This window comes from Cuculus canorus, chromosome 5 (genome assembly GCF_017976375.1).
Source record: "Cuculus canorus isolate bCucCan1 chromosome 5, bCucCan1.pri, whole genome shotgun sequence".
NCBI lineage: Eukaryota > Metazoa > Chordata > Aves > Cuculiformes > Cuculidae > Cuculus > Cuculus canorus.
This window is the reverse complement of record NC_071405.1, coordinates 11,097,229-11,119,142: the sequence shown is the minus strand read 5'-3', so window position 1 is coordinate 11,119,142 and position 21,914 is coordinate 11,097,229. Positions and strand designations below refer to the sequence as shown.

The 21,914-nt window shown below is 41.3% G+C and overlaps 1 protein-coding gene across 7 annotated transcripts in view; it reads right to left on the bottom strand.

Moving 5' to 3' along the window:
- Positions 1–293: 293 nt before the first annotated feature.
- BDNF (brain derived neurotrophic factor) overlaps positions 294–21,914 on the bottom strand; it is a 46,504-nt gene continuing 24,883 nt past the window's right edge. For 5 of the 7 annotated variants that reach the window (XM_009555765.2, XM_009555766.2, XM_054068977.1 and 2 more), the window contains exon 2: positions 294–4,354. In XM_009555765.2, the coding sequence (XP_009554060.1) occupies positions 3,593–4,354 (762 nt within the window). In that variant the 3' untranslated portion in view covers positions 294–3,592. Of the gene's footprint in view, positions 4,355–11,589; positions 11,707–15,430; positions 15,815–21,914 lie in introns of those variants that run through there. The other 2 variants (XM_054068974.1, XM_054068975.1) reach the window with 2 other exon arrangements.

Sequence of the window (21,914 nt, the reverse complement as noted above, 5' to 3'; positions counted from 1 at the left end):
ATGCTCATTATTTTATGGCTAAATAAAATCATGCATATGTGTCATTTACGGGTTTTTGGTCTCATGGAGATTTATGTGCTACGGTTAAATGAAAATACATTATTCTGTGAGTATTGCCAACTTTTATGGAAAGCAAATTCTTGCCACCCTTCCCCTCCCAATGCTAACTGTCCAGCTATGAAACAGGGGGCTACCTGCCCTCCGACTGAGATTTTATTGCTAAAATAAAGTAAAAATTGTTTTAAAACAAAGAACACACATCTTTATAGTAAAACTCAAGTTTGTTTTACAATTAGAGAAAAGAGTCACATGGTCCCCCAAAAAACCCCAAGTTTTTTATATATATTTTTTGAAAATATATTTAAAAACATAAAAAACTCTATAGTTAAACATATATTATGTTAATCAGTACACTTAAATATAGCTTAATTGTATTTACAATATGACGCAGTTGCTTTTAAATTTTAATGCCAATTTCAGTTTTTCCCAAAAACCATAAAATTATATAAATATACAATAAATATTTATGTTACACAAGGTGAATAATAGAGAACAAGGCCACAGACATTAACTTACAGTTGCAAGAGTCTTTACTTTAACACAGCACTAGGCCTGCTGACATGCATGATATACCTTTGTCACAAACAGACCACAGCAAGAGTTTAATTAAGTGACATGAAAGAAAACCACCCCCACACCCCCCCAGTCTCTGTTTTAACTAAAACTGCCAAGCCTGTGCTCATGGATGTATTAGGTCAGGCAAGTGAGAGCCACGGGACTGCAGTTGAATTGCCATTTCACATCGTATCAGCTGGCATGCTATAGGGAACATCACTTTAGATGTAGCTACAGGATACAGTTCTTTAGGTTCTCAGCTCCATCCCTTGTCCCCCATCCGCATGGGCTGCCACTCACCCCTCTGAACCTACCATCCCACCGCTTTAATTCTGCTAGACCAGCACCATCCTTGCCTATGCCAGATGAGGACTTCTGGCTTAAGGATATTGCCGTAATAAGCTCTGGGAAATGAGGAACTTTATTTCTAGCATGATTTATGCGTTAACACTTCTCTTTCAGAAATCCAATTTATTTGAACTGGGAATTATTTTATTCCTGTATCTGAATTAGATTACTGTCATGTCCCAGCTATCATTTCTTTTTCCAGTCTAGATGAATGATCTCTTTTGTTATTCACTCATTAGCATCACCCTTTCCCCTTCCTAAGCAACCAGCCCTGGTTTTGAGGGGAGCCACCATTACAACATCTCTGCCGAAGCTTAGAAATATTGCTGAAAATAGGTGCTGAGCTGCTTTTGAATGCAAAGAATTATAATAGACATACAGGTACTGGCCACAGTGGAATAAAATTCTCCATTATACTAACTTTTTAATTTGCAGGAGGAATACTTCAGCTGAAGATCTGAGACATTTCAGTAAGTTGTTTTTTTCATTTCTGATTTCTGTGTGGGAGAGTGAATATCTACAGTTGATTAGGAAGGCTGAAGTCTGAAGTTCAGGTGGGTCACAAAACCCTCTTCCCATTCACAGTCCACTGAGCATGTGGCCAACGCTAAAGGTTTTCATTTTACAGCTGGGATGGTTCTCCTTTGACCATCAGTTATCCTAGGGAAGTGGAAGCCCTTCTCCCCTGAGCAGAAGACTTTGAAGGCATCTCTGTTAGCTTCCACTATGAGTTTCTACTAGCACTGACGAACTCAGTGTGAAATATACTCTTCAAAGAGAATTTTTGTGGGGGAATCTTATTCCAAATAAGCTTTGCACAGTCCAGGCTTTTAACTAATTTCAACAGCAGGGCAGACTAATGCAGATTCTGTAGCATTCAGAAGTAGTTATGTTGTACAGTATCTTCCTCTTCGTCAGCCACATTTCTTCATCTACAAGAATTACAAATATAGCATCTGCCTTCAGTGAGCTCACTAATGAGCTATTTCTGCCTCTCTGCCCACTGTAGTCAGTGCGAGTGCTATGCACCGCTCTTCAGCTTACAACCTGCCTTTTTGGAAATACTTCTGCCAAGAGAGAGGAGTAGTGCAGGGCTAAATCCATCTATCAGAACCTGAACAACGTTAAGCCAAATCCTCCAGCACTTGCTCTTCACCTACTTCAAGAGTATTTTTTATGCTGACATTTGTTTCGTAAATAAGGCTGACAGCAGAGGTAGAGCCACACAAACATAAATGTTAATGGCTTTCAGATAGAGGCAGGGCCTCTTTCTGCCTCCTTCCCCAGCTATTTCCCAGGGCTCCTTCAGGCAGGGATGCCGCTGAAGCTCACCCATCATGGCTGCTGGACATGCTCCGAGGGGGGAATGAGGTTGTCCCACCTGCATCGATGGACAAGGCAACCCTCACAGGATGCACAGGACCACCACATTCAGTACTGATTGTGACTTGGATAGCCTCAGTCAACCCAAACCACCACTTCGTCCCTGACCCGGCTGAGCTATTCAGTCCCATGACCAACCTGATTTCACATTCACTATCATCTTTCTAGAGCCTTTTCTAGTAACATTCTCGTTGTGCTTCACCAAGACATTTGATCCAAGCACAGAGTCTTTTATTACATGAAAATCATTGCTCTCACTCTATAGAATATTTTCTATATTAAAACCTCATTTGCATGGTAAGCGAAACACTTTAAATAGCACAACCGACATCCTTCCAAAGGGAGAAAAGGGGGAGGAGGGGAACCCAAACACAAACAAACATGGTATAAGCAAATGCAGGTCTCAAAAGACAGCAAACAAAAGTTAAAAAAATAATAATAAAAAAAAGAAAATAACCCAAAAAAGCATGTTGCCATACAGTTAAATAAGTGCTGTCTTTAAGCCTGAAGTTCAACAATGTGAAGTGGAACATCACCATTCTTTTTCAGTTGCCTCTTTTTTTTTTATTATTTTTTTTGTCAGTAGTTGGATTGCTATTGCAAACACCTTCACAACATACAAAAAACAAATTTGTTCTTAATCCAGAATAAGGTAATGATTTTTTTTTCTTTTTCAATCTGATGGGAGTTCAAAAGTAAGAGAAACAGTAAAACTATGACAACAGCACCTTGACATTGTTTTAATTCCAACGCTATCAGAAGTTAAAAGCAGTAAACAGATATAATACTAACAGGAATAAAGATACCTACCGTCTAAAATGTAAACGGAATGTTTTGGTTCAATTTATTTTTCTGAAAGAGGACAGTTTATCATCAATTCACAATTGAAGCAGCATGCAATTTTATTCTTTTTTTTTTTTAAACTTTTTATATTTTCAATTCTTGGCAACGGCGACAAACCACAATGTTATCGAGGAATGTAATGCAGACTTCTTTTGTTTGCTTGTTTTTCTTTTTTTTTTTGTTGTTTTCTTTTTTTTTTTTTTTTTAAACTTGTGCGCAAATGACTTTTGTTCCCCTTCAGGTCATGGATATGTTCAATAAATAGATTGTGGAACCACGGTACTGTATAAACTTGTTATACATGCAGTCCATAAAATTATTTTTTTACTGAATAATTTACCCTGTTATGTATATATACAAATAGATAATTTTGTCTCAATATAATCTATACAACACAAATCCACTATCTTCCCCTTTTAATGGTTAATGTACATACACAGGAAGTGTCTATCCTTATGAAGCGCCAGCCAACTCTCTTTTTATTATCCATGGTGAGAGCTCTCACGTAAGACTGGGTAGTTCGGCACTGGGAGTTCCAGTGCCTCTTGTCTATGCCCCTGCAGCCCTCCTTTGTGTACCCCTTGGGGTTGCATTTGGTCTCATAGAAGTATTGCTTCAGTTGGCCTTTGGGTACTGGGACTTTTTCCAGGACTGTGACAGTCGCTCCAGACATGTCCACTGCAGTCTTTTTCTCTGCCGCCGTCACCCACTCGCTTGTGCTGTCACATACACTCAGTTCCCCGCGGCGAGCTGGGTCAGAGTGGCGCCGGACCCTCATGGACATGTTTGCAGCATCCAAGTAGTTTTTGTACTCCTCCAGCAGAAAGAGCAGTGGGGGCTCCAAAGGCACTTGACTGCTTAACATGACTCGGGATGTATACAAGTCTGCATCCTTGTTTTCCTCACTGGGCTGGATGTCCTGGTCCTCATCTAGAAGCTCCTCTATGACGTGTTCAAAAGTGTCCGCCAGCGATGTCAGTCCTCTTGAACCAGCATTGGGCCCATTTAGGCTCTCCAGAGTCCCGTGGGTCCGAAGACCTGGGTAAGCCAAGCTGCCTTGTCCTCTTACACTAGCTTCTTTCATCGGGGCAGCTTTCATGCAACTGAAGTATGAGATAACCATAGTAAGGAAAAGGATGGTCATCACTCTTCTCACTTGGTGGAACTGTTAAGGACAAGAACAAGAAAAAGATTAAATTTAAAGGGATGGAGTAATAAGGATTCACCTGAGTTGTCATGAGACATTACGCATTTTCTGCAGAGACCTGCTGCATGCAGCAGCAACTCATTACCAGTGATAAACCATACTCTTGTACAAGGGTGTTCTTTGATTTAGAGTTTCAGATAAAGCATAAGCTGAAGCTTAGGCAACATTGATACCAGCAGCTCAGAGTTCAGATGTGTTAAAGTCTTTCTGTAGTAAGCATTAGATTAGATACTACGTGAACTCCTTATTTATTGACTGACTACACCTATTTCAAGTAACAGCAAAAGCAGAACTGCTATTTAGCAATGTAACATTTCAGCCATAAAAGGCAGCTCTGCAAGTGTGAAATGCAAGACTTCCATTTCAAGTGCAAATACAAATATTTGATTTTTAAGGTCTCCCTACTCCAAAGGTATTTCATTGTTCTATCCACCAAAAAAAAGCATAACACCAGGATAAATTGCATTTGTATTTTGAAAACAACCTTCAAAACACAGGAAGAGGCCATACAATTCTGAGGTCTCAGCAGGTCAACTCCTCCTCTAAAAGTAGAAGGTACGTATGCATAAATATAGAACAAGAAAATGGTCCAGGACAGAATGCTTGCTGCCATGCTAAATTTGAGCTGGACAGATCACTTATGTCATGTGAATGTCATTGAAGGACCTGCTGGATTACAGAGCTGATACGAGCTATACTGAAGTGACAGTAGGGGAACCACTATAGGGTACTTTCCCAGAGCCCTATACTGTCTGTTCTCAAGCAGGAAAAGCATCTATTTAAATGCAGTTAAAGCTCAGAGTTTGAAAAACTCTGTTTTTCATGTTTCCAAACATGAAAACCAGAAGCACAACCAGCCCTACTACCATACTGAAACACAGAGCAGTTTGCCTGTTTCTCTCATTCTGCCTCAAGTTCTGGCAGCACATGTTATGGACAATTTTTGAGGCTTATATGTATGCTTGGCTCTGTCTTTGTTGAACGTGGAGGGGTCACACCAGAAAGGAGTGCTGGTAAGAAAACTCTTCACCAGCCTTGGAATCAGCATGACTCACTCCTACCAGCAGTCCCAACAGCCTGGCCTTGTTTGAATGCTCCTTCCCAAGTGTTTTGCCAAGTCTCTGTAGATTGTACGTCCCTCAGGGTAGAAATTATTTCCTCGTCAAGTGCAGAGTACACATTTCAGGTACTATTACAACAATAACCCCCCCAAATCCTGCAGTGACAGAGCACTATACTTTCTGTCTGATCCCAAGTGCTACTACAACATCCATCACATCCAGTTGTTATTTCTCCTCCTTCTGATCCCTGCTCTCACTAGTTCTGCTTGCTAGAAAGCAATGGCATTGTTCACATTTTTGAAGAAGCAGATAATGCTTGTTTCAGAGCTTTTGAAGTTCATTCGGAAGTACCTCATACTTGGCAGTGCTCATTGGAGTAAATGCTATTTCTGTTTGCCAACAGGGTGCTATGTAAAAAAGCCTTACTTCATCTCCTCCAAATATGCTGTGGGAAACTAGTACTCTTAAGACTCAAACATGGAAAGACAATCTATCATAAAACATACAAAGAAAATGAAATATGTACTAGAAAGGCAGTGCCCAAAATGTAGGTCTTAAAGTTTACTTAATGAGGGGGGAGAGTGGGAAGTGTTTGGGTTTGTGTCTATGCCCTCCTCACCCCCAGCCCGCCACTAAACAAGATTTTGGCTAAGGATCCTCTCTGCTCCAGCATAACTCTTCCTTCATCCCTCCATCTCTCTTCCTGTTTAGAAGTGTTAATGTGGCATAGATTTATTAGGATTAAACAAACCTGACATCTGTGACTCACAGGAACATAGTGTTTCCTCTAACCATGCAGAACATTAATATTTTGCAGATTTTTTTCATTCTAAGATTTTTAAAACATTCTACAGAGAGTAATATCAGATTTCTTCTTCAAAAGGGAAGAAGAGAGACACTACAGATATGATGTACAACACAAGGAAGGTTATCAGTCTTCCTTTATCAAACAAGGAGAGACAAGACAAGGGGGAGAAGAGGTGTTTCTGCTCGCATACAAACGCAGAGCTAGTGGAACAGGCAACAGAAATAATAATATTCGTACACTCCCTCTTCTAAGGAGTGTTTTATATAAAACTTAAAAGAAAAAAAAAACACCAAACACCCACATCATACTTTGTGACCACCAGAGCAGTGAACAGAACACAGATCTTCTGGCTCCTAATCAAGTTCCTGTTATTTTTATTAGAGTAGTGCCCAGAGGTCCCAGCCAACATCTCGGCTCTGGAGGATTGACTCTGTCTGAGCACATAGTCCCCCCAAAAGCCCTCCCACGTAAAAGAGAGAGGATGCAACACAACTTGCACCACAGAGAGAGGAGCTTGCACCCATCAGCGAAGTGCACCAGCGGGAGGCTGAACATTTGTTTTCAAGTTAGGTAGGTGAACAAACAAGAGAAGGACTCCTGGACCAGCCCACATTCCTCACCAGCATCACTGGGCCGTTTACCTCTCATAGCTGCAATAAACATGGAGGGATGTGAAATAAATTGAATAGTGTCTGTACAACTTTATTTGCACAGACATTTTTCTCACAAGGAAGACAGAAGTGCAGAGAAACCTCACCACTTGACTTCCGTAAGCTCTCAGCATTCTCTGCCAACGGCTGGTTTGTCACCAGATCTAACAGTACTTTATATCTCATGTTAAATTAATCCTTCATAATCAATTTTGTCTTCCACTTAGGAAGGAAACTGCTGTCAAGCTTGATCAATTTACATCCTATCCGATAACATACAACTGCCGCTATTATCTGGGGTAGCAAGAAAGAGTGTACAACCAGGCTCTGAAAACCAACAACCTTAAGACAGTCATTATCCATATAACATAGTGATTATACACAAGAAAATGTGTCCCTCTAAAAGCCACCGATCTTACTCCCATTTACAACAGCAGGAGAGTATGTTGAACCAAACTTTAGCAGCACAAACACATGGAATATTGCTAGTGAGCAAATAAGAGCAAACATCTTTGTACACGAGTCCTGGACTAGGTTGAACTGTGCAAGCATGATGTGAAAAGATTCCTCTCTCTGTCTTGACAGTGACTTGAACAATATACGCAGTCCTTGTCTTTAGCAGCAAAATGATATCAAGTGATTTAATATGAGGAAGGAATATTTTAATACCTAGAAATCTCTCCATTTTAGAAGCCATAACAATTTCTAGTAGCAGCTGCTTGAAATCTACTACTTTAATATGCTACAGCAGAATAAGATTTAAATCTCACTCCATAGGTAGAAACACAACCATTCAGCTACTGTTGAACTGACTCATGGATGCACGGTTCATCTCTTGCTTAGTGAGGCAGGACTAACATCTCAATGCAACACCAAAAAGGTCATTGGAAACACTTTGAATGGCAGCTTCCAGTTCTTCTCCTCTGCTCCCCAACTAGGAAACCTTCATTGTATTGCAAAGGTTGAAGATACTGCCTGTCCTTTTACAATAAGTGCCTTGCAAACTCCAAACACTAACAGACTTTTTTACACCCGTCTAATTACAAAGCAGTCACCAAGACATACTGCGTGGAAATGGAAGCAGGGTGGGAATGTGGGAGAAATATGTATTTTCTTGTTTTCCCAATATGCTGCTACTACTGAGCTAGGTATCCCTGTCCGTGCTGGGCTCATCCACCACTACAGAGGTGCCCCAGTCCTTCTGTGTACTCCCATGCCTGATGCAATCCTGGTAGACCGAACAACAATTTCCAACACAGGCTCATCAGTGCTGACTATTTCTTAACTGAAGCAACTTGGCTCTGTGTCTTCTGAGGGCACTCATACAGCTAAATGCCAGACAAAACAGAGTAGCCATGGCCACTTTTAGACAGACATACAGCTAGAATGAAATGCAAAATGAAATCATTAATGATACAGCCTCAATCTGTAGTCCTATCATGCATCCATCCTCTCCCTTCTCACAGCTGCAGGAGGTCCAGGTCTCTACTCCCCACGTTCTAGGGACAATGACTAAAGGCTGCAGCTCTCTTGGTTCAACTGCCATCCCCTAGATTGCTGTATACGCCTACTAACTCGTATAAAATAGATAGATGCTATAATATATGTATGCAAGCCTTCTAGAAACGTAGCCTTATGCTACTCTCTCAGGTCACAAAAGATGTCTGTCAGAAATTCCATCTGAGACAGTTTCCTGAACAACATCCACTCTCATGGCTGCAAGAGCATCCTTCCTTCTCTCACACAGCATAGCAGAGCTGAAGCGATGAAAACAGGTCACCCACCATGGACCAGATCTCAGGAAGACGTGACCTAGTTTGTTCTTCAATAAAGTCCATACAATTACAGCTAGAATAAGGGCACATAATTGTGGCAGTTGTCTCCACTAATGGGAAGGAGGCTCGTTAAATGAAGGTCATGTCAATTATCTACAGCTAGTTTACATACGGAGTCAATTACCTAGCTGTAGTATTTATTTCAGTATTTGTATTTAATGAGGATTCACCAGTTAATTTTTTTATTTCATTATTTTAAGTTCTTTTAAGCAGAAATCTAGCAGCTTAACGGGTTGTATTTCCAGCAGAGAGACCTGAGGAACAGCTGTGAACATGTACTTGCTTTTCTGCATCCTGATATGTGCTATGAAAGTTGAAATAACTTTCAGTAGTGAATAGATTCATAATGCTTTAATCTCCAGAAAGTAGTGTGCGGTGGAAGATAAAATTAGCAGCAAGACGACATTCATTTTTTGCCTTGCCATTTTCTAAGACCTTTATATGAAAGTTCAATTTACTAAATACTACTGAATGGCACAGGCATGAGTTCCTGCTCTACGCATCATTACCGGAGTGTGTGAGCAGATACCAAAATGGGATGCATGTCAGCACATGATTTGCGAAGACTAAATGTACTGAGAACAAATAGTATTAACCTTTAACACATGCATAACTGGATGTCTGACGCACTCTGGTTATCCTTGCGGCTATTTATGCAGCAAACTATATAATTACTTTTTATTACTCAAAATAAAGCGCTCTCCCCCCCAATACATACACATGCACACCCACACCCAATTTGTATTCATGTAAGTTGGTTCTTCACGTCAGGAAGAAGAAACCCATTTTATTTTTATTCTCACGTTGGTTTTCCCTCGGGTAATAAAACCTACTTAGCTATAATGCCAGAGATGGCAGAGACTAAGAAACATTTTGAAGACTAAGATAAATAGCAGGGAAATTTACAGGTAGTTTGTAAACGACAACTTTTAACACGGGAAATTTGCTTTCATCTTATGTTGCTCAATATTGCCTATGGTACAGCTTCTGAGAGCAAAGAAACTCTAGCAATGCCTACACCGTCTCTGGAGAAGTACGCATCTGTTTAAAGCACTACAAGTTGTTTTTTTTTTCTGGGATTCCAAGGTTTTATCGGACTCTCCCCAACATATAGAAAAAACACAACTTCTAATGTCAACCAGAGGTGGGAAAGAACTCAAAGAAAATAATAGCGAAATAATAATGTCATGACATTGCACTTCTGATCTTTGACAGAGTTATGTATCAGAGCTTCCTACAAACTTTCATGATGCCTTTCTGGACACTCAAAGGGCAGACTTGCTTCAGCTCTGAGAAAGAATTTAGCTGCTCTAATGGGCACAGAGCAGACAGTCTCCTCATTACAAGTATGCTTCTACTTAAATTGGCCAAGTGCAGAACTACAAGGAGTTCCCAGCAGGATTTGTCGGATGGCTCTCAGACCCATTTTGCCCATACCAGGAAACAGGCAGGATGAGTTTTGGCAGTATGCGTAAGTGAAGGAATATCAGGCCAGACTCACAGATGGTATCTGAGCACTCAGAGAGAAAACACTCATAGAAGTGAACAGATGTGCATTATTTTTCTGCTTTTACAATGGGAACTGATTGTTGAGCCAGCGGCACACACACTGCCTTTCCAGCTGTTTGCACAGCATCCCATACACAGAGCACTCACACTGCACAGGGGTTTGCAATCCCTACTGTAAACAGAGAAACTCGGCTTTGAAAGGGTACTTGTGTGCATGCCACTATACATACCAAACACTTTGCTTTACAATATGCTTTACTGAAATATTTTTTTCCAAAATTTCCTTGTGAAATACCAAAGTATACAGTGAAAGTTGCCCTCAAATAAAAGTGCTACCAGCAGGCTTATTTTTGCTCATCAGGATTATCACAGGTGGGGTAACATGCCATACTCGTATTGCCAGATACACTGAACAGTAGGGACATGACTTTCAAGCCTAAGACCTAAGCACTGGCAGATTCCAATTTAAAAAAATTACTTCATGTTCAGAAAAATGCATTGTTCTGTTGTATTTAAGATACATTCATGCCATTACTGTGTTCATTCAGAAGTAGGATTATGCAACCTCTGTGAAAGGGAAGTTCACCTATAGAAGGAGGCTACCTAAAAACCACCACAGAACAAGAAAAACCACCACAAACCCATTCGATGAAGTGATTACTCCATGCCAAGACACTATCTGGTTCTTCCATGGGAGCAGATAATTACAGTTCTCCAAAATCATTGGCTTCGATAGCCACTAGAGCTTTAAATAATGCTAATTCAACCTGTGCGTGGGAGAACTTTAGGGCAGAACCTCAAACCTTTCAGAAGCAACTGCTGTTTGTCTTCCATTTCACTAGGATTCTTTCGTATGAAATACTGTGCTGAACAGTCACAGGACTAAGCTATTCTGCCAAGTACACACATGAAGCTCCCACTGAAGTCAAGGATAATTGGCACCCGGGAGGAGGAACAGAATGGAGCACGTTGCGTGCAAACTAGCATGAGTTGGATCCCTTGTACTGTGACATGTGTCCAGCAGCCCTGGAACAACTCAGAAGCTGCTGTACTGGTTGAGCTTGGATCTTGCGAGTGCCTATAAACTATTGAACAGCACATAAAGCATCCCACGCACCCATTGGTTCTGCTGCAAGTGGCAAGCTTCCTAGGACCTATAGGACACTATGCACTCAACAGGAACCTAAGTGAAGCTTAGCCAAGGAAAATCAATGGTTAAAAAGCATAAGAATCAGATGGAGCAGTTACCCATGGTTTGGGCAGGCAGTGCTTTCTCTAGAGTAAGGGAGAAGAGAGCAAGGGCTATACCCATTTGTTGGAAGACTCTTACCTTTGCTGAGACCCTGACTGTGTGTGGCATTGCAGTAAGAGAACACCTTGCTTTTAGCCATAGTCAGTCCCTGAAATGGAGCAGATCAGTACGTTGTGATGTGCATGAACCAGAAACTGGAAATGCCTGTTGTCAGAACCCTGACAGGTATTAACAATCTGCCTGCATTTGCCAGTTGTGTTATCAGTCATCTTTTGGCTGCCCGCCCTCGTGTGCAGATTTCTCTCAACACATGCTCAGTCCAGTTGTTAGCATGGTGTCTCCATGGAAATCCTTTCCATGCGTGGGGCATGGGATAAAAGCTTACACTGAGGTACCAGAGCAGCTTCTGGGACTGTTCAAGCCCAAAGTTACATGGGAACAAGCACACCAGGAGCAGAAGTTTGTAAGTTTGGAAAGCCACTTACATTAATGGACTAATGAGGAATTTGTATTTAACAAGGATGCACTCATTAGGAATCTAACCCACCCCACCAGGCAGCTAGCCCTGCATGTATCCTGCTGTGATAACGGCTTTATCTTTGGAGATAGTGCTGTGGCAAAATTATGTTAATATGTTAATATAACTGTATTAAAAACACTTTTGGCAAGAAGTGCTTTTTCTCCACTGATATTTTACTATGACAATGCAGCACACCACAGATTTCAAAGCGTTATAGTTTCCAGCTTTCTTTCCACCTTCTATGTGGCTTCATGTTGAAACAAGGCTTTTGCAATCACTCTGCCTGGTTCTCTATCCCTACTCTATCTTAAAAATTTGGGAGCCAACTTCAAACAGATTAAATTTCGGCATGCAAGTATTACAGACAAGGCTATTTCCATGGTCACATGTTGAAACTGGCATGCGAGTAGCTGAGACCCACCCAAATAAGCTTCCCTCCATACCCTTAGTCAGGCAAAAAGCAAGGTATGGGCTTACCCACTTACAGACTTGCAACACTATTGTTGCTTTAATTTCACAAGCTCCAGGGACTAAAAGGGTTTGGAATTACTAGAAGGGGTGAGGAGGTACAACTGGCAAAGATGCAAGTGTCTGCAAGCAAGTTTCATTAGTTGTACTGCTCAGGGTACAAATATTTAAAGGAACATAAAGAAATGAAAAACCCAAAGCCTTACAAGAAAATCTAATTTATCAAGCTCCTGACTTCCTCCAGCTGTATAATAGTGAATTTCTTTCACGGAAGAGTATTACATTGTGATTCTAATGAATCACATGAACATCGGGTCCCACCCCTCCCCAATTAAGTTTACCTGGCTCATGACCTTTCATACTTGTCACCCCATGTAGCAGTAGTTTGTGATTTCATGGGAAATTACACTAGTATTTCCACAAAAACTGTTGAGGTTCATTGAAGCAGTACATTCCAGCAGACCCAATTCTGATGGATGCAGTCACTGCCTGGTATAAATCCACAGCGCTCTGTTTATATGTTTACACCAGCTGTGAAGATGGCCCAGTACTTACGTGGTCATAAAATCAGATGGGGCCAACACTAAACTATAGGTGACAGCTGTATCAGGACAAAATGTGACAGGTTTCAGCAAAACAGCTTCCTCACACTCCAGACTCCCGAGAGGTAAACAAACGCATATTTGGCAATAATTGCACTTTAAAGGGGAAGGGAAAAAAGTTTTCTAGGTGTGCAGACTACCTCCTCCCTTCCCCCACCAATATAAGCACATAAATAGCCCAGACATGCCTATAAACAGAAGTATGCAAAATCCAGCCCAACACCACTGAACTTTGGGTGTCTTGTTTCATGCGCACACACACCCCCCACCGAAGAAAGTGGCTTTGCTGGCAGTGTACTGTTCTTACTGTAAGAGCTCTTAAGCTCCAATGGGTAGGTTTGTATATGGGATTTTAGTCATTAACTAAACACTTCTCAAGAAAAAACTTCAATACCTGTGCCTTCACATAAGCAGATTCTACTGCCCTGCAGGGAGGGAGAGCCTCTATTCAGATGGCTGGGAGTGGGGGGAAGAAAGAGAAAGTTAAAGCAAGAAACATTAAATTACCCAATTAGTCTGTTGAAAATGGCTAAGTGCTCTCCCTTTCCCAAATCTCTACGCAACAGGATGTATTATCCAGAAGTCACCGCTCTATTCAAAATCAGAGCTGTCTTATCAGAGATAATCAATAGTTCTAGAGAGGGAAAACACACTTCTAAGTTGCAAGAGCAGAGAGACCTGGTACTTAGGCTGCTGTGACTCCCTACTTGTACAACCCTTTCTTGCAGAATACACTATTAAAGCTGCCGAAGTGCTTTGCAAACACTGGATCTCAGCATACTTAGGTGAGGAGGAACCACATCAGAAATCCTATTTTCCTTCTGGGTAGGCTGAAGCCCATAAAGAGGTTTAAACAACTGATCCCAGATTGCACAGCCAGTCGCTGTTGAACCAGAGGAGAACAGAGAAGGCCCTGCTCCCAATCCCTCCCTTCAACCACTGCACAAAGCTGCCTTAACCATGTGTATCATTCACATATTTTACAAATCTCTCTAGGGTAACTTAGATGTCTAACCCAGAAAGAGGCAGGGCAGCTGATTAAAACCTTAGGGGTATTATTTTGAATACATACGCTAGCTCACTTCCATCTGTGTTGTTAATTAGTTCCTGACTGTAGGTTAAATGTAGGGCATGTTGTCACGAGCCTAAGGTGGGGTGGCAGGACCTCCTGCTATTGCCATATGGCTTTTCGTTTCTTCCTTCATTCTTCAGCTTTTAGCTTCATGCTTCTAATTTGTGGGCTCAACCATTATATAACAAAGAACAACAAGAAAAGCAGAACTAGTGTTAAAATAGAAATATTCTTCACCATGAAAACCTCCAAGAGGTTTGATTTGACATGCAACACAACTTCCTGCCTCATCCAGAGGCTGCTTTTACCCACTGCAGATTTGCTATGAAATTCAGGAAAGACCTATTCCCATGGAGAACTACTACTGCACAAGTAGGTATTTACCAGCCTTATAAACACAAACCAGGCAGCTTGCCAGGGACCAAAGGTCAGCCTTAATTTGTACAAAACGGAGAAGAGCAAGGCTATGCCTACTCTTAAAGTGGATGGATGCTCAGCCCTTGCAGGGATGAAGCCAGTATAAGCAGCACCATCTCCATCAAAACAATGAAAGGAAAAAAGATGACCGAGTTTGCTCGTATTTCTTTCCCCAATAAATCATCACAGACACATCTTTTTATTTAAAATACGAGTGGCTCAGGACTGTCCTCGGCATTACTACAGGACACATTTTGAAGTATGCCTCAACATGACTAATTACAAGATATGCAGACTATTGGCAGTTCCCTTGCAGTTATTTTCTAGAGAGTACAACTGGAATACTTACAGGTCTGGTGGTGCTTTGCAACTGAAGACTTGCTCCAAAGTGTTTATCTTAGATTAGACATGGAAGTTATTTATTGTGTTTTCTAGCTCTCATTGCATACTTCTCCTGTCATTAGCTAGGGGCAGGGAAAATGATTTCTGGTATTTCCAAGCATCAGCTTCTATAATTTTCTTAACAGTTGCAAGAATCAGCAGGGAAAAATATAAAATATATAGGCTGAACGAAACAGATTATGAACCAGGTGATATGACTTCATGCTTGAGGATTGTAGAATTCAAGATGTTGCATCTAGGTTTGTCAGACTTAGAGGTAGACTACTTTGGAGGCTTAGACCCCTAAGTAGTTTCTTCTTAAATCTTATTTCTGCCCCTTTTTTTTTGTTTTAATGGAGGCATTTGTTACTGAGTCACTTATACTTTTGCAACACCCTTGCTCATTATTAAAGCTCCTAACTTTTCATCAGTGCAAAACAGAAAGAAAAAAGGACTTACAAGTGAATCTTCCAAAGAAGGCAGCTTTGTTCTTTGTTTTAAATTTAGGCACTCATATTTAAGGGAAAAAACCTCATTTTTATAAATTCTTTTACTAGTCATTACACAAAATTCGTGTTTCTACATGAGAAGTTCACAGACCAGTTGGAGCGAGTCCAGACGAGGACCATGAAGATGATCAGAGGGCTGGAACACCTATCCTATGGAGACAGGCTGAGAGAGTTGGGGCTGCTCAACGCAGAGCAGAAAAGGCTCCAGGCAGACCTCACTGCAGCCTTCCAGTACTTAAAGTGAACCTAAAAGACAGCTGGAGAGGAACTTTTGCAAGGGCAGGTAGTGACAGGAAAAGGGATAGCGGCCTTAAGTTGAAAGAAGGTAGATTTAGATTAGGTAGAAAGAGATAGAAGGAAGACCAGTACCTGAAGGGTGCCTACAGGAAAGCTGGAGAGGGGCTATTCATAAAGGCTTGTGGGAACAGGAACGGGGGGAATGGGTACAAACTGGAGAGGGGCAGATTTAGACTGGACATTAGGAAGAATTTCATCACCATGAGAGTGGTGAGGCCTTGGCACAGGTTGCCCAGGGAGGCTGTGGCTGCCCCATCCCTGGAGGTGTTCAAGGCCAGGTTGGATGGGGTCTTGGGGCAGCCTGATCCAGTGGGACGTCCCTGCCCATGGCAGGGGGGTTGGAACTGTATGATCTTTAAGGTCCCTTCCAACCCTAACTATTCTATGATTCTAAGACATTCTTCACCTTGTGGGTGGTGAGGCACAGAACAAGTTGCCCAGAGAAGCTGTGGATGGCCCAACAAGGGAAGTGTTCAAGGCCAGGCTGGACTCGGCTCTGAGCAACCTGATCTAGTGGAAAGCATCCCTGCCCATGGCAGGGGGGTGAGGTGGAACTAGATGATCTTTAAGGTTCCTTCCAGCCCAAACCATTCTTTGATTCTGTGAAGATGTGGCAAAGCACCTGCTTATCCTCTCACTGTACCGTTTCATTGCATTATGCAATATCCTGAGTTGGAAGGGACCCAAAAGGATCGTCGAGTCCATATTGACAGCAACTTACTGACGCCATACCAGTAAGTACCCTGCTGTTGTAATGAGATGTGAAACATAGTTCTTTGCCTCCCATAAAATGAAAAAAAATCCATCTCCACCAGTGTGCAGGACATTAGCTGCCAACAAAAAAATAATCATGACATTGACATAAACTGCAATGTTTATATCTGGAAAAGCAAAAATGGAGAACTTCAGATGTGTTTATTTCTAGTTTTGGTTCAACTCATTATAAAGATAAAGGGCGGTCATGATATTCAGCAGAAAATTCATACTTCACCACAGTTTCCTGGCACGGGTTCTGGTTAAGTTACCCTTGCCAGCTTGAACTTGTTAGTGGCTTTGCTTCCCCCTTGGACTCACACTGGCTTTCAGTACAAATTCTATCAAATAGCATTTCTCTCTTGGCATTTACGGCTCAGTCAAACTGGATTATCAACTCAAAAGGAATGTAAATAGCAAGTGAAGATCCAAGTCTTAATGCAGGCAGCCAGCAGGCACAATTATCTAGAAATACCGCAAAACAAGTCCTGTCATTCATCCCAACAATGCCCATACACTTCTACGGTGCTACGACAAAGAGGAGGTTAGTTTACTTACTAATCCAACCCTTGAATAAAGTTTAGATCTCATTTCTTTTCAACTCAGTATGTCAGGTACTAAATACTCACCGAGAGCACCATGGCCAGTGTAAAGACCAGTAAACTAAACCATATGGATACTAAACGTTGCACCAAGCTTAGAAAGTAAATGCCATGACGGACTAAGGAATTCAGAGATCATGAACTTTAATTCCTTGATCTAGAAAAAAACTGCATTTCTCCAGGAGCTGTTATGTTTAAAGAAAGCAGTGTTTTGATCATGTTAGATATGGCAAATGTGCACTAGAACTGGCACAAGATTGAGATAAACTCTTTTATAAGATACATACTACGGGATTCTAAAAGGAGGAAATAATAATTAAAAAAAGGACTTAATCCCATTCTTATTGTTACCACCTTAACTGTGGCAACATGCTCCAAGTCCTTTGCATGCTGAGTTAATAAAGAGCATATAACAGCATTTTGCTCAAGACTTCGCCTAGTTCAATCCTTTTCCATGTCCGTCCTGCTATGCTTCCTGCATGCAAAGGACTCCAAGCCTACCTGTAGCCCAATGTGCCTACTGGAAAGGCAGAGGTTGAATATGGGACTCCAGGTAAGCCAAGGGTAGGTTTTCAAACACTAGTTTGGTAGAACAGCTCTCTCATATAGTGTAAATGTTTTGCAGTTGCCTTCTGACTTGAGTGGCAAATATCCTTGTATAACAGCTTTGCAGTTTCCCATAGGAAAATTCTGTTCCCTCAGAAATTATACATTAAGCACTTATCCTGATATACTTTACACTGACTTTACACTGAATTAAAGTATTTTAAGTAACTATCAAAACTATAACCTAGAAAGATATGCAGTACATGCAATCAACTAGTGGCTCGCATTTTCAAGGTTCTGCAAGATGGAACATCTCAGCTCCCACTGAGGTTTAGTTGTGTTTGGTTTCTTATTCCACTGGGCATTTGATAGCCATAAGCTAGCAGTTATTATAAAAGCCCCCAAAATGTACTATGTCTCTAAGAGTCAAACAGAAATAATTGCGCATAAAATTACATGTTCAGTGGGTAAAACAGGAACATTGTTTCTCTTTATAAGGGGTTCCTCACAAATTAAATAGGGAAGAGCACTCACTCTCCTTTCCTAAATGCAGAGGAAGAACCTGCTACAGACCAAGATTGATGAACAAACCATACAAATCAGGAGTTTCTTCTTTGAGCTCAAAATAAAATGGGAAATGATATCCTAAGAACCAAATGTGATACAAAAAGTAATTCCATGTTGTTAGATTTGATGTGGCAACAAATACCCACTTACCTAGTTTGACTTCAATACTTAATTTTGAATTTGGGAAAATCCTGGATGTTGTGAAACCAAGCTACATGCTGCTGAGTTGATACATTAAGATTTTTTTTTTCCATTCCATCCAATACCTACTAAAGAACAGCCCCCTACCAAGTAGACCTCAATGATGGGATGGGGGAAGACACAAACGCCGCCCCCAACTCAAATCCTTAAGGGACTAGTTCTACATTGTAGTTTTTTTGGTTCAACCTTCGGACACGATATCAAGTCTCGCTGACAGCTGTAACAAGACAGTATAAATTTGACTTGCAAATACTTCTTCAGGTGTAGTCTAAAGTTCAGTCGAATGATTTACTGAAAGCGATCCTTCTTGTTTACCTATTTGAGCCACACAAGGAAGACTGTATAAAGATTAGTTACCTGCATCGCTAGAAGAGGATTTGCAGGTTCCACCTCAGTTACAGGGTTAAAAAAAGCCTGCATGTATACACTAAACTTACTGCTACAGAGAACGATTGGGATTAGCAGCCTCACTCATTTCAGTTGTCCAGCCTCTTCCAAGAGCCAGCGAATTTGGTTCGTGCATCTCTAGGTGGCGGTAGCTGCTCAGATTTTGAGATATCAAGAGATGCTTATCTCAATTTTAGCAAACAGTATTCCTCCCATCCTCCTAGAATTGCCTTTCCTAATTTGAAATGTGACCCCCTCCCCCATTTCTTCATAATTTATAGTAGTCTGAAGCTGAGTCACAAGAATTTCTGCATTTTCCTAACCAAGTACACAAGAAAAGAAATGAACTGCCAAACTATTGAGGTAATTTCTAGCGTAAAGCATTGAGAGCTTCTAGTCGATCAAAGGACTCAGAGAAACAAACATAAGAACAATCATGCCTTCTGTTCTGTACAAATGCCATGGCCAGAAATAACTGTCCTAATTAACTGGTTTCAAGAAATGTCTTCTCTGAAAGATACAATATTCTTACCGAGGAAAGTATACAACTGCTACAGCCTTATGGCAGCTGTCACTGGGGCATGAAAATTCAGTAAATGAAGTTTCCTTTTGCTTCCTCTGGTTGTCCCTGGTACTCATCTTCAAACAGCTGTAGCCATTTGCGATGCCTAAATTATGCCGTAATGGGACATTCTGCTACCACCAGTATCAGTGTTGCTGAAGGATTACAATCACGTTAAATCAACATCATCCCAGCTAACTCTCTGTTCACAATTTGTAAAGGGTAGAAATTGTGCCCAAGATGAGGCTGGCTTTATTTTGGCAAGACAGTTGCCTATTCAGTCAAGTTCATAGCATCTTTAATATTTCAGACTGTTCCACGTTCATTGTTACTTTGGAGTGTAGCAGTTGAACTCCACCAGTCTATAGCCGCCCAATAATTAGATCCTGAATGTTGAAAAGGAGAAAAAGATAAGCCTGACCCTACAGGTCAGCTATACTTCATGCATATGACTTTGTCCTGTTCTGCATGGACAACTCCCGCAAACAGTGCATGCCATTGGATTGCTCAGAGCCTGGAATTGTAAGCTACATGGCCAACATAAGATTATATCAGAGGCCGTAGTATACAGGCTACCCTATTAACTCACGCATGTATCTCCAAAATTGAAGCATTTTATTTTTCTGTAACTGTGTATTCTACTGTTTCCAATCAAGTAGCACAAGGATATACATCGATAACATGTTAAGTTTAGGGCACCACAGCAGAGTTGCCAGTATACACTGCATAGCAAAATCTGTTTGTGTTACAAGAGCACTGAGAAGTCCTTGTCAGGTACCAAGAACAGAAGACAGGCAATATGATCTCTGAACTTACAGTCCAAGATAGGAGTGAACAATAGATATGGATATGGAAGGGAAACAGATTTGTGAGCTGACAGCCTGTGGGCACAGCCTACCATCCCCAGCCCAGCTTGTACAACAGGCACTTTCCTCAGTACACACCTGTACAGCTTCCCAATGGTGTACTGCAGGGAACAAAAGAGTTGTTAAGCACAGCACTTTCCTAGCTGGAACTTAAGACAGTAGGCTATTGAGCTACCACTTCGTTTAGGCAATACACAAAAATAGCTTGGCTTCAGTGCTTTTAAAAGCTGCCTTTTAAAAGGTGTTTGTTCATAGTTAAGCATTACCAAGAATGCCAGTGTATGAACTGATCTAAAAAATGATTGAAAGTTTCCTAATTAAGAAGTGTTTTAACTATTTAGGAGGAACCGAGTGCTCACAACATATGCTTGAAAACGGGTCAAGACAAGTTAGTAATTAACCTATTAAAAGCACATATCCTATTCTAGTGTAGCCTCCACCACTTCACACAATGCCTAACGTGAGATTTCTAGCGTAGGCACAGGACACATTCTTAGAACAACATCTCAGCCTCTTATACAAACCAGGAAGGCAGATATGGGAAAAACTTTTTTTTTTTTTTTTAATTGGAGCACACTTATTACACAATTCACTCTCAGGTTCTGAATTCTTTCTCATCTTCATCCAGGCTTACCAATGGAAGGGATGAGAGGGTCTCCTACTCACCAGTTTCTTGTGACCTGCTTTTATACCTGCACTCCTGCAGAGAACCACTGCTGAGCTAGACATGCAGCTTCTTGTGTTTTCCTCACTTTAACAGCAGAGTAACAGTTGCAGAAAGCGCTACAGGTACTACAAGGACTTCTATCTGCAGCTAGTTTTAGCACAGCACTGTCACTAGGTGCCAAGCTTTTAAGCAAAGGCACGGATCCACTATATTCTTTCACATTTTAATGAGTCTTTAAAATCCTTTGCATCTGTGCACTATGTTTTGTAGTACTCCAGCATATTGTAGTATTCCCGTAGCACTACACTACAACATCATGCCTTCGTGTTTAAAAGCATGCTGCTTGAAATTAAACTTTTTTTCATTTTAGCCTTACTCCCTCCAAGATAAAAGCCCTTTCCCATTTTCCTCCACTTTATATCTGGATTATTCAGATAAAGTGTTCTTGATCCTTCTGACCTGGTTTACCCTGATTTCACAGACATAGAACAACAGGATCTATCCTTCAGCTCCGGAAAGCACAAAGCACTGGCAACGTGAACAGAAGGCATGCTACTTACAAATGGGTTTTCCCAGCTGAGGTTCAGTGAAGCTGAACATTAAATGATAGTACTACAGCAGAAAATAGTTGTGACTTACAGAGCCCTGTAGAAAAGCTCCTGTATCTAGCAAATAACCGCAATGACTACCAACTCCTTTAAGGTATTTTGGAGTTGAAATAGTACCGTTGTTTTGCTCCGACACCAGGTGAGGGATGGCACTCCATCCCACTGCTCCTGGAGTGGGAAGGAGGTCACAGTTTGTCTTCTTTTCCTTGCCCTGGGTTTGTTTACACAGCCAGTGCCCTGCTGCTCTGCATGCAGGGAACTGCAGCATTCCCCGACAGCTGCCACCTCCTCTCACACGCTAAACAGTGGGATTCACAGTCCAGAGACAGCCAAGAGTGTCCCCTTCCACTTACGTTCTTCCATACCTCGACTAACTCT